General features: G+C 38.0%; 1 protein-coding gene across 1 annotated transcript; it reads right to left on the bottom strand.

Moving 5' to 3' along the window:
• Positions 1-957: 957 nt before the first annotated feature.
• LOC134575008 (protein FAM118A-like) lies at positions 958-2,171 on the bottom strand. Its single transcript, XM_063434133.1, has 2 exons — positions 2,142-2,171; positions 958-2,045 (listed from the first exon to the last, which is right to left on the bottom strand). The coding sequence occupies exon 2, from the start codon at positions 2,018-2,020 to the stop codon at positions 974-976; it is 1,047 nt and encodes a 348-aa protein (XP_063290203.1). The 5' UTR covers positions 2,021-2,045; positions 2,142-2,171; the 3' UTR covers positions 958-973.
• Between the last annotated feature and the right edge of the window lie 12,113 nt (positions 2,172-14,284).

The raw sequence follows: 14,284 nt of genomic DNA, 5'->3' as shown, positions 1-14,284 counted from the left end.
ACCAGTGTGGTCTGTATACAACTGTGGATAGGTCCTGGATAGGAGCAATTCGTCACCCACCCAAAGAATAAAACAAAGCACAACTTATCAACCTTCCATCTCCGTATCAAATCAGGAGATGATGGAGAGAATGTGTCAGAATAAAACATGGAAATATTAGCAAGGTTATAAAGAAATGCAGACTTTGGCAGAACTTGCAATTAAAGGATGATTGTGAGATTCATTGGAGTTCATTTAAAAAAAAAAAATCAGACTTCCCATTTATTTCAATTGAAACTCTGTTAATCGTAAATTAGTGAGGATTTCATAGAGCTCAGCAAATAAACCTGAAGACGAGTTGTAGCAGCTATTAATGGAGTTGAGTTGAGTAAACTGTCTCTCAGCTGTTCTATCTTGCTAAGATTATACCTTGGTAGCTACCCCACATACAACCTGAACTTATCTCTTAAAGTGATAATACAACAATTATTGTTATTGTATAACAAGGGTTCTATTTAAAAAAAAAAATGCAGTTAGAGAGACAAAATAAGTCATATTAAAGCAGAATTGTGGCTTCTTCCACTGATTTTTTTTTTTTTTTAAAAGCTGCTCACAATCCATTAAAATTGATTTTGGAAGCTGTATTTCCTTTGAGGTTCCCTCCCATGTTACATTTGTTTTACAGGCATAAGAAAATAAATAGCATGTGTTTAAATGACTCAGACAAAAAGAAAGGGCTCAGACAGGGCTCCGTTGTCTTTCTGCTCGGAAACCTGTAATGTCAGTGGGTGGATATCTGTTTCTCAAAGTGTTATTCCCATAGAGATACAGGGCATACACATTTGCCACTACTCATCCAGTCTTCAAAAGAAATATAAACAACTCACAGTAACATTCATTGAGTTTGGTAGAAAATGGCGCTTTGCTTGGACACAGGTATTTAAGACTTGAGAAGCCCTTTATTGATTAATAGGGGGGTTTGGTTTCTCAGATCTCAGGCCTTCATCTTAGATTTTTTCCCAGTCCTGGTGTTTTCAACAGGCTTCCTCTTTCGAGTAGTTGGTGGAACTTTAGTCAAAGGCTCACACTGCATGTCCACATGTGCAATATTTTTAGTCCTCTCTTTGCATAGGAGTGCAGACAGCCCTTTTATAAATGATGGAAAGTTAGTGAATGAATCTCCGTAGGACATAAGCTTGATGCCATTAAGCAGCATATTGGCCTGAAGCTGATAGAAGGCATCGATGTTGTTCTTCCGTACCAGCATGTAATGTTCCATACGGACTTTATTCTGCACAGTGTTGAGAAAAAGCGCCTGGAAAACCTGATCTCGCAGAGCCTCTCCACAGCCAAGAAAAATGAATGTTTTTTTGCAGTACAAGTTTTGCAGCTCATTCATCAGCTCAAAGTCCTGTGCATCGTTTTGATGTCCACACGGATCCAGAATCATGCCACAGGGATCCCTGTACGACCCGTGGATGTGAACAACGCCATACCTAATGCGGCTTTGTACCCACTGCAAAACCTTCACTTTATCATTCAGGTCCAACGATTCCATGGGTTTGCCCATCTTTTGTCCATATAGCTCCAGCAGGTTATCATAGTTCGTAGTCAACACCATTGCCCCTTTGTCCATTAGACTAATGATCGACTGGAGAATGGCGGGGTCCTGGATACGGCTTTCTAGGTCTTCAAACACCTTCATTAGACAGTCTTGGAAAAGGCTGGGTACATGGTCACCGGTTCTTGGTGACATTTTCCTGATCAGGTCACGTGCGACAGGCAGTAAGTCTTGTTCACACAGAATCCTTTTTTTGAATTCCGCAACATCCCCAGGGTGTAATACCTCAAACTGTTTTGCAGCATCTATTACAGCTTTAATACAACATCGCCATGAACGGAGCGCAGGGACACCTGGGGCTACAGCCGCGCTCACCCCAGTTCCAATCACCAGGACCAGGTCATCGGGATTTTTCTCAACAAGGGTTTTTAAAACCGTCCTGGACCTGAGGTATCGTTTTTTTCCACAGACTTTTGACATGATTTTTTCCAAAATTCTTAGTCTCCTGCATTAGAAAAGATATAGTTATCTTATGGAGCAAGTGTATGGATCCCAGGTAGCCAGCATGACAGGACAGATTACAGCCCTCTTATCTCCTTACCTTTCTTGGTGTTACCGGTTTGAGCTCAGCACTCACAATGTCATCGCTGTGTGCTTAGCTCTGACTTGTCCCCTGCTGTCACTCGATGTCACAATCACAGCAGCCTCATCTTGTCTGTGAGCTTTGCAACACTCCATATATGGCAACAAGTTTACTTCAACTCCCTTACTGTAAAACTTCCTCTATTTACTAAAATCTCTCCTCCAGTAATCTGTTTGGAGCATCCAGTGAATCATTTGAACTAAATACACCATCTTGTTTCTTCCACTGATTCGAACAGTGTGGGGCCCAGGCAGGGCAGAGGATATTGAAATGACAGATGGCAGTCACTTTAACTCAGTGCTACCTTGATGAGATAAATGGCTTTTTGATGATTTGGAAAAGAGTAGCGTGCTAAAGTCCCCTCTATTAACATAACAAGTATCTCACTGCAGGAAGTAGACCGTAAATGTCTATGCACAGAGCATACTCTACTAGGGTAATTTAGTGCGAGAACGGTTAGTAATTCAAAATGCATTTCCATTTTAAGGCAAAAATAACCAAACTGGAAAAAGGTCTTTAAATCAGCTTTCAGTTTGGCTACTTTGGCCTTAAATTTAATATTCACTTTCGTGAACAAGCCTGCCTGCATATTTCAGATGTTGATTGTGAATGAAAAGGTGTGCATCTATAAAGATAAAAATAACTAGTTCACTGTAACAACTGTGATAAGCCATTAATGATATTATAATCCCATTATTTTTATTTATGAAGCGCCAACAATTTCCGTAGTGCTGTACAATCATTGATCTGATACATTTTAAACAGCACTTCTGATTTTATCTCTTCAATGATTTAGGTCTCTATACCTTACTCTAAAATACGCCAGATTAAAGGAACACTGTAGTGTTAGGAATGCAAATATTTGTAATAATGCAATAGTGTCCCTATCCCTACAATTATGTGGTTCATCTTTCCCTTGGGTGCAATAAGATTCAGTTTTACTTATTTTTGTAGAGTGCCAATGTTTTCATTTTATTCATCTCAGCAAAACAATTTTGCTTTATGTGAAGTCGAGTACCGTTCATGATTTTGCATGATTATCACAAACATCTGGCAGAGAAAGAGAAATGGCAAGAGAAATTTGGTATTGTTAAACATTTCGAATTATAAACTGACTCAGAAGCATCAGTTCTCTCCAAAGGATTATCATTTTGCCCTAGCACAAAACTTGATGACATTGGGCTCTACTCTGACGTGGAAGAATTTTTCAGAAGGATGCGACTTAAAGAATACCTCCATAACAAAGAGAGCACTGAAACCACAATGGATTACAACAGGAAAAATAACACTAATTTCACAGCACCAGGACAAAATGCCAAACTGGACAGTTACATTGAAAGAATCCGTCTAAGAACAGTATCCTTGGCAACCGAGCAAAATCAAAAGAAAAATGTTTCATAATCTCTCAGTACAGGACCAAATGGCTATAAAGGACTTGAAAAATAATCATGCTATCACCATCAAGCCAGCAGACAACGGAGGAGCAAGGGTGATCATGAACACCCAGGACTACATATAAGGGGGGACAGGCAATTGTCAGATGACAAATACTATAGAAAACTAAATGAAGACCCCCACCAAGGAATATACATCACAACTTAGTGAGCTCATCAAATCCTTCCCTGAGAATTTGCATCTAGAACTGCAATCACTCATACCAACTAGTCCCTGCATGGGCACTTTCTATATGCTTCCCAAAATCCACATAGCAGTTAATCCTGGAAGATCCATAATTACAGGAATGGGAACTCTCACAGAACAGATCTCAGGACTGGTAGAAAAAACCCTAAAATCTCTAGTTACCAACACCAACAGCTTCATAAAAGACACAACCAACTTCCTCAACAAACTCACCAATCACCAATCTCCCTGCTAACACCATCCTTGTAACCATGGATGTGGAATCTCTGTATAGCAACATTCCACATACAGATGGCATCAAAGCTTGCTTCCATTTACTCTCTTATGCCGACAAACGAAAAATACAGCCCCCGAATTATCACAGTACTGGCACTATTCATCCTCACACATAATTATTTCAGTTTTAACAATGAGGTTTTCCAACAAACCATGGGCACTGCTATGGGCACTAAGATGGCATACCAATTTGCTAATCTGTTTATGGCAGATCTTGAACAGAGATTCCTAGAAATACAGCACACCAAACCATACAAATAGTAATCGCTATATCGATGATATCTTAATAATTTGAACTGAAAGCTAAGAAAAACTGATACAGTTCCATGACTCTTAACACATTCCATCCATCAAACTAAAAAGTTAATATTCCACTAGATCTGTGAATTTTCTAGACAGCAGTGTGACATGTAACAATGGCACAATCCACACATCGGTTTATAGAAAACCCACAGACAGGTGCAGATCTACCCCTCCCATACTAAACAGGGCATCCTCTACAGCCAAGCTACTAGGTACCATCGCATATGCTCTGATCCTAATGACTGTAATTCCCATCTAAATGTACTCTCCCAATCTATGAGACAGAAAGGCTACAAACCAAAGACTATTACCAATCAAATCAACTCTGCTGTAAAAACTCCACGCACGCGCCTGCTACAGTACAGAGAGAAAAAAAAACATCTACACTTGTGGTCACCTACAACCCAGCTCTGGAGGAAACACAGAAAATCAAAGACCTACAACCAATGTTAACAGAAGGTGACACTCTGAAAAACATTTTCGCCTTCAGACAACCACCAACAAAAATCAATCAACAGGAAGCTGCACACTGATGGAAAGAATAAAGAAAACGGGACCAGTCAATGCAAAAAAACTTGCTGCAAACTAACTGTCAGCACATATGCACAGACAACACAGCCACACACAACAATAAAGCCTACAGCATTAAAGGTTCATAATCCTGCACATCCAGCAATGTGGTATACATGATTCAATGCACCAAATGCCACCTAGGATGCTACATTGAGGAAACCACCCAGCAATTAAATGGCAGAATGAATATGCACAGACACTCCATTAAAGGACCACTTTAGGCACCCAGACCACTTCAGCTTAATGAGGTGGTCTGGGTGCCAGGTCCCTTTAGGATTAACCCTTTTTTTTATAAACATAGCAGTTTCAGAGAAACTGCTATGTTTATAATAGGGTTAATCCAGCCTCCAAATCCTCTAGTGGCTGTCTCACTGACAGACGCTAGAGGCGCTTGCATTGATAATGCTTTCCTATGAGACCGGCTGAATGTGCGCGCAGCTCTTGCCGCGCATGCGCATTCAGCCGAAAGGGAGGATCGGAGGAGGAGAGGAGGAGGAGAGCTCCCCACCCGGCGCTGGAATAAAGGTAAGTTTTAACCCTTTCCTCTCCCCAGGGCCGGGTGGGAGGGGGTCCCTGAGGGTGGGGGTACCCTCAGGGCACTATAGTGCCAGGAAAACGAGTGTGTTTTCCTGGCACTATAGTGGTCCTTTAAACACCACAAAAAAGAATCGTACTGCACTCATGTGGGACACCACTTTACCCAGCCTGGCCACTCAATGAAGGACCTAAAAATCAAAGTACCCAAGAAAGAATTTTTTTTTTAAACCAGAATGATCAAATTGTTTAACAGCAAGAATAGAGGACTAAATATTGATTTGGGTTTCCTGTCCCACTACCAACACTTTACATGAACACTCCCCCAGCATTATCTTACTGTTCTATCATATGTATTAACACTTCAAAACGCATTCCAATATGTTTATTCCATCAATATATATGTACTATGTATAGTCCTATGCTTTCCCATACGCTTACATATGTGACTGTGCATTTACATTTCTGTATACGAGTTCATGTATGTAAATGTGTTAATGTGTTTATGTGTGTGTGTATACTATATATATATATATACACACACACACACACACACACACACACCATCTTCTGCACTGTCTGCTTGTTTTTTTGTTTTTTCATCTCCCCCCTCACTCTGATCTTCAGAAAGATATTTATGACCCTCTGCAAGAATGTTGTCTATTTTCTATCAAACCTGTGTCTTATCTGCACTCCTGTCGCTTTAACCCCTGTATCAGAACTCAACTTTGAATTCCATGTGTCGTCTTGCTCAGAAATGCTTCAGACTTGAGAAAGGGAGGTTCTCCCGAAAGCTTGACATTAAAAAATTCTGTTAGTCCAATAAAAAAAAAAGGGTATCACAAGAGATATATATATATATACACACATACACACACACACACACACACAAAATATATATAAAACCTAATATATCTACTAACTTTAAAATTGCTACTGTGTAGATCACAAAACTATACAGGATTCTCCTTTTCTAGTATTGTAAAATAAAATCGGCTGCAGAGTAAAATGTTCTATTTTTTGTGAGAGATGTGTTTTCTTTTTTATAATTTAAACACTGCAGGTAACCTAATAACTATAATTTAATTCTTTCACCTGGTCCAGTACCCAAAGGCTTGGAGCCAAAAAGATAAGGGGACAACTCATTTTCTTATTTCCTTGTCCAGGAGTTTAAATTTATTAAAAGCGCAAACTCTGGCAGTGTCTGTTAATTGAAATCGCAGCTGACACAAATTGGATTGACAGATCATATTTATTCCTTATTGGTTACTGACATGCATGTAGAATATATACAAAACCATTTGTTATCAGTCTGAAAAGAGTTTTCAAAATGTTAATAGAAAATAAATATATAAAAAAGAAAAAAAAAAAAAAATATATAAAAAAGAAAAAAAAAAAAAAAAAAGAGAAGTAGGATTTGTCATTAGCAAATTAAAACATATATCCTACGTATATCCTCTGTCCATACTCCCACATCTGATGTTCGCCTCCAAGACTTCTCCAGGGTTGCACCTTCTCCGTGGACCTCCCTTCCCTTCTCCGTTAGACTTTTACCCAGTCCGCACTCCTTCAAAAAATCTTTGAAAACACACTTCTTCAGGATGGCATTTGATCTAAACTGTTAGCGGGTTTTCATGGCCCCCTTGTCTCCTCTCTTGCAACTGTCAAAAATAACCCAAGTTTTCAGTGATTACTTTTCTAGCAATCTATTTCATTACCCCTACTTATTCCCTTTGTGTCACTATCCCCCACTCCCTCTAGCATGTAAGCTCATTGAGCAGGGCCCACCACCTCTCTGTTCCTGTGTGTCCAGTTGTCTGGTTACTATTACATGTCTGCTAGTCCACCCATTGTACAGCGCTACGGAATTTGCTGGCGCTATATAAATAATAAAATAATAATACACAAGCAGTTATAAATGCTGTTACTTTCAAGTTCGTGAAGGTACTCTATGTGTAATTAAGGTGTGATCGACCATAACCACTACAAGCAGAGAAACAAGCCTATTCAAACACCGCAGTATCATTGCATTTCAGGGGCGAGGAGGAGAAGAAGTACCTGGAACTATAGGTGGCAATAATAGCTTGAGCACTGGAGGAAAAACATGCAGGACGAAGGATGCAGAATGATATTTCCCCATAGTAGCAAAGCCACAACATAGGGACACAAAGTCCCTATAACCATAACCATTAAAAGGAGCTATACTTAACAGCACTGTGATCAAAACGTAATAGGTACTTAATAAGTGTGAGGTCACTGGGACAAGATCTTTTATCCAGATTATATTTATAGGAACACTGATATTCTGAGAGAGATACAGTGGGACCTTGGTTTACAAACGCCTCGGTTAACATCATTTTCGGTTTACAAATGAAAATCCATTGATTTACAATTGTTTACAATTTTTTTTTTCACAATACAGAGCAAGTTTCCCCAGGATGCATTACACCTGGGAGGTTAATAGCACCGTCCCCTGCATGCTGTATGTAGTCTGTGGGTACATGTGGCGTCGAGTGCGGAGGTGTTGGAGGGGCTTTTGCATCGAGTTTTGGAGCCATCCTGGAAATAGTTTGTAGTTGTTTTGGGACTTTTTGGTGCATTTCTCAAGCTGTGGAAAGTTAGGGAGCTGAGCTTCGTCGTTTGCATGCCTTTTATTGTGTGTTCTGCATTGTGGGTTGCTTTCCATGCCAGCTTATTTTGACTTTTTTCTGACCTCCAGAACAGATTAATTGGTTTTCAATGCATTCCTATGGGTAACCGCATTTCGGTTTACAAATTTTTTTGCAATAAGAAACTTCCCGAAAAACGCGTTAAATTCGTAAACCGAGGTCCCACTGTAGATTGATAGATAGCAGACAAATAGGTTGAGCAAAGTGTGGCACAATACGCGCTCATTAGCTAACCTGCATACGTGTATTCCGCAATGCTGTAAATTATCAGAGGGTTGTGTTGTTTGATCTGTTGGCATATCGTTTTATTCTTCTGAATCTAATTATCATCAGGAAAACCATAGGCTGGTAGCAAATTGGCTGATCCAGAAAGCACGTTATTAGTTATCTCCTAGGGCACTACATATTGTTACCACTGAAGCAGAGATTCCATGCCTCATTTAGAACATTTTTGGAATGTCAGGGAAAGTTTCAGCAGGATAAACAAATTAATTATGAAACTAAAGGACCATTAATTGAATAAATTTAGCAGAAAAAAATATATATTTTCTTCCTACCAATTCAGCAAGGATAATATTTTTTTATTTTATCTTATGAGTTTAGCATTTTAAAACTAGTGAAAAACAGATCGATTTAATAATGGTATAAACATTTTTTTTAAATAAATATATGAATTTTAAAAATAATTAGATTTAACTCTTTTAGTGTTGTAATGTGCTAAGAATGCAGAAGCAACATAGGATTATTTTGCTTTATATTAAAAACGATAAAAAGGTTTTAAAAAATAAAATAAAAAAATTATAACGATAGATATGAAGCAATTGGCCAATCTAGCCTAACCTTTATACAAATGTTTAACCCCTTAAGGACCAAACTTCTGGAATAAAAGGGAATCATGACGTGTCAGACACGTCATGTGTCCTTAAGGGTTAAAGAGCCGGAGGCAAACGACAAAAGCACTCATCTGTCGTCTAGCTCAGGGGTAGGCAACCTTTTAGCAGAATTGTGCCAAAACAAGACTTTCAAATCCCTGGAGTGCCAGTCTGATTGATTTATTTATTCAAATTAATGTGAGTCTGTGTTGTTGTATTTTGTCTGTGCTCTATATGGTTGCTCCTGATTGCTTTGTAGATTGTATGTGTGCATATGATGGCTGTGTTCTATTGTGTATGTATGTGTGTATTACATGTTTATGTGGATGCATACTGTGAAAAGAAAGTCCTCTTTTGGGATTTTGCTTGTGGGCTTTTTCTCATATTGTGAGTGTAGCATGGTGTGTTTGTGTGTAGGTGTGGATTGTAAAGTTGTGTATTGATGTGTGTGTACATGGGTTGTCCGTGGTATGGTATGTTTGTGGGGACTGCTTGTGAAGCTGTGTGTGTTTGCATGTGGGTATTTGTAGTGTTTGTGTGTGTGGTGGGCTTATGGATATCTCTGTAGTCTATCCAGCTCTGTATATTGTATAGGTATATTTGTGTTGTGTCCAGTTCTATGTGTTATTTCTCTGTATTTTACTCAGCTCTAACTGTTGTATGGGTATCTTTCTGCACTCTATTCAGCTCTGTGCATTATATTTATATTTTTTCTCAGCTCTGCATTTTACTCAGCTCTATATATTATATATATATATTATATATATATATATATATATATATATATATCTTTATGCTGTGAACAGCTTGTTTTATTGCACAAGCATCTCTGTTTTTTGCTGAGCTCTCTGTGATATATGGGTATCTCTATACTGTGTGGGGAGGAGTAAAATTTGGGGGAGCAGTCTGGCGCCCCGCCATCTTAAAATGTCACTAGTCGCCACTGGAGTTGCCCATAAGTGAGGCAAGGTGGCGAAAAGAAAAATGATTAAGATCCCACAAGGCCATAGTCAGGTAACTGATTTGGTCCCCTTTATTCTCCACATAGGGGTGGTTAATGGGACAATGCAAATGCAAATTCTAATCCCTGGGCTCTAGGCAGCTCACTAGGGTCACCTTATGGTTAATTCTGCTCTGTTGGGGACTCCAGTAGAAATATACAGCACAACCTGTTTGGGTATCCTCTATTGGCAGTGTAATGTTTCAGTACAATTGAAATGCATTTTACTTTATATATGCTTATTAGGGTGGCTGTGGGGGAGGCACAGAAAGGGTGTCCCCTCTTAAGATGAGAGTTGTTATATCTGCTTCCAGTAGTCTATTCACAATGCTCTAACCGTGGAGTAAAGTGAGAAAGACATATGGATAACGTGATGCTTCAGAAAGTCACCATACCTCAAGAGTGCTTAACAGAACTGCAAATAGGGATTTGTGTGCTAGATTTCTTTAACTTATCTTGCCTTGTATCCCTATGGTGCATCATAACACTGACTTTACAGTAAATTTAGATTAACAACAGAAAGGTTATTTTTTGTTAAATAAGTAGATTATTTGGTTCACCATATCACAGCGGTATTTTCCCCCAAACCTTCCATCAGCAATGTATAGAGTGTATTAACAAATTAATAAAACACTGAAAGTAGAGACCCAGGATCCTATTCAGCACTCCGTGAATTGAACAATTAATGTGACCAACCATTTACCCAGCTCCCCACATTCTAAAGAACGTTGTGTTGAGACTAGGGTATGGAAATTCCCATAGTTGTTTAGAATATTTACATTTTTGTGTACATGCAGTCAATAGCTTGCCTCTTAGACATGTAAAAGCTGAATATTAATAAGAGCAATCCTTTGTATCTATCATGCTAAACAGATTCAGTGTTGATGGTGGGGGAGAATCCACTTAGCTTTCACCAGTGAATATATCACCTGAACACAGCAGGTCCTGGACTCGGCTGATAACAAGGAGGTATCATTGCTTTGCAGCCTCAGGTAGTATTTGTTTTATGGAGGAATTTGATGTTTTGGAACATCGCTTATTTTTCTCTCGTGTCTACTGAATAATTAGTTTATTTGTTCCTTGCCATTGTGCTTTAAACCCTTTCAGCCTTAAATGACATTAGAAATGCAATGATTTGTAATGTATTGCTTGTGTCCTGGAACAGAAAAAGTAAAATTAATAATGCAAACAAAACACAAAAACAAAACACACACACAATGTAATGAAAATAAGGGTCTAGATTAATTGTCGCCTCAAAATGAAAAATGAAAGATTGTATCTTATCCGGGCACTCATCTATTTAGAGTGCTTGCCCAGATATTCTTTAGAACAATTAGGGACACAAATACTTCCCTCAAGGAAAGTCTAACACAGAGGAAGCAATCTTCAGCATTCCACAGTTTTGGACTACACCTCTCAGGATGCCTTGTCAATATTATGGATGTAAGAGCATTATGGGAGATGTAGTCCACAATTACCGACAAAGCATCATGGAAGGTATAGTCCAAAACAAGTGGAATAAAACCTTACAAAATACAGTATTGGAATAAAGTGCTTAAGTGTGATTCATGTAGTTACTATGACCAGTGTTTTAGTCACTCTAAAAACACATATAAACAGTAAAAAAAATAAAAAAAATAACACAACAGGTGAGAGCTGACAACCCACACAATAAATACTACCACTTAAAATATTGAAGGTAGTAGGTACTTTCACTTATGATCTGCAATAAAATCATAGACCATAGTGTAGTGCAGTGTTTCCCAACCCAGTCCTCAAGGCACACCTACCAGTCCAGGATTTAATGATTACCCAGTTTTGTCTAAGGTGTTTTTTCTTTTTTTTCTAAAAACACCTTAGACAAAACTGGGTAATCCTTAAATCCTGGACTGGTAGGTGTGCTTGAGGACTGGGTTGGGAAACACTGGTGTAGTATATTAAATCCAAGTATAATAAGCAAGACCAACTGGTCAAACTCACATGCTGCAGAGCCTGTTAATAAGCAGGCTCAGACAATGAGCACTCTTTACAGGTATTTTGACCTTGCACAGGTCTTTATCAAAATGGATAAAGTTAACCTGTCCAGTTCCGCTTTTATTCTGTGTTTTGCGGCTTTACATTTTGTTTTCGCGTGCTTTCGGACTGGTCTGGACCAATATTATTAAGGTGGATGAAAAAGATCTGGTAGAAACTCTTACTGGGAGCAAAAATCCAGAGGTTATACCTGTAGAGAGCTCTGATAGTCTGAGCCTGCTTATTAATAGGCTCAGCAACATGTGAGTTTGACCAGTTGGTCTTGTCTATTATACTTGGTTTTATTATACTACACTATGGTCTATGTTCTAGGTTTTATTGCACATAAGTGAAAGTGCCTACTACCTTTACGATGTTAAGTGGTAGTATTTATTGTGTGGGATGTCAGCTCTCACCTGTTGCAAAACAAGTGGAATGCCTAAGGTTGTTACCCCTGCTCTAATATATCAGGTCTTAATCACATCATTCAGTTATCTTTTTTTCCCCAATCACAGTTTCAGCTATGACATATTGGTAGGAAAAATACAAGTTAGGAGGTGTGTAGAAGTAAGAGCTACTACATATTAAAGTGCTCAGAAATGTCAAAAATACGAATAATCTCTATTGTTAGGATGATGAACCCTCCAGATATCATAAAGATCGTGTTCTATCATAATATTACTAAATGATCTGGCATTATTAATTATTTTTCTGGAATATCGATTGTTCTTACTAGTTACTGTTCTATCCATTTTTACATCTGGTGTAACATTCATATCCCCAGCTATTAATAAAGTTCCTTTTTTAATTTTTCTCATGTACATAAAACATATTCTAGAATAGATATTTATTTAACAAATTCCTATAATTTACAGAAGTTCGAGAATTCTAATATCGATAACATATCTTGGTCAGACCATGCACCAATAATAATTAATATTAAACAAAAAAATCATACTAAGGTAACTATACCCTGGAGGATGAAAGACGAAATTCTAGATTCAGTACCTGGTCTAAAATATTTGGAAGATCAAGCAGAAGCATTTATAAGATTCAATGATAATAAAGAAGTATCTAATAGCACCCTTTGGTGTACATACAAATGTTTTATGAGGGGAAATTTTATAAAAGTTGGAGCAAAACTGGAAAAAGATCGGGGGAAAAACTTAACGGATCTTCACATAGAATTAGCTATACTTGAAAATATTAATAAAAAAGACTTTAGTACAGTAACATTAAACAAAATTAAACAAATACAAACTCAAATAAAAACTAGTTTATCAAATAAAGTGAACAATGCTATTATAAGGTTAAAACAACTATGGTACCACGGAGAAAATAGAACGAGTAAAATCTTTACTGATAAATTAAAATTCAAAAAAAGACAACAAAGGATTATAAAGATTAAATATAATAAAAAAGATCATTTGTCACCAAATGAAATAGGGGAAGTATTTGGTCAATACTATAAGTCATTATATAATTTACCCGAGATTACCAAAACAACTGACGAGATAGACACCTTTCTATCCACTTGCAAATTACCAAAAATTAATGCAGAACAGATCCAAGACCTGGAATCTCCTATATCCATAACAGAAATTACCCACGCTATAAAATCACTCCGTAAAGGGAAAGCTCCTGGACCAGATGGTCTAACGGATTCCTTTTATAAAAAAATCCTTATCCCTATAGCCTCTCTTCTTTTCAAAGTTTATAACGAAGTGAGAATTTTAAAAAAATTCCCTAAGGAAATGTTACAAACAATGATTACTCCTATCTTAAAACCAGAGAAAGACCCACATTTTGTATCAAACTATAGACCTATTTCGCTATTAAACATTGATATAAAGATCTTTTCAAGGATATTAGCTGATAGAATAAAAAAAATCATTCCGACGTTAATTCACCCAGATCAAGCTGGATTTATAATAGGTAGAAAAGGAGCTCACAATGTCCGTAGGCTTTTAAACCTAACACAAGTAATAGAAGATAATAAAATTCCATCAATATTCGTTGCAGTTGATGCAGAGAAGGCCTTCGACAGGGTAAACTGGTTGTTCCTGTCGAGGGTCCTCAAAGCATTTGGGTTCCAGGATTTTATATACGACTTAATCTGGTCTCTCTATACCAACCCTACAGCAAGGGTTATGGGTAGGGGTATTACATCAGACTGGTTTGACGTAAATAACGGCATACGCCAGGGCTGTCCCCTGGCCC

Source organism: Pelobates fuscus, chromosome 10, assembly GCF_036172605.1.
Source record: "Pelobates fuscus isolate aPelFus1 chromosome 10, aPelFus1.pri, whole genome shotgun sequence".
Lineage (NCBI taxonomy): Eukaryota > Metazoa > Chordata > Amphibia > Anura > Pelobatidae > Pelobates > Pelobates fuscus.
This window is presented reverse-complemented; position numbering and strand designations above follow the sequence as displayed.

What these genes read in the sequence shown, in the direction of transcription:
- LOC134575008 (XM_063434133.1), bottom strand. Translation starts at nt 2,020, where the DNA reads ATGTCAAAAGTCTGTGGAAAAAAACGATACCTCAGGTCCAGGACGGTT.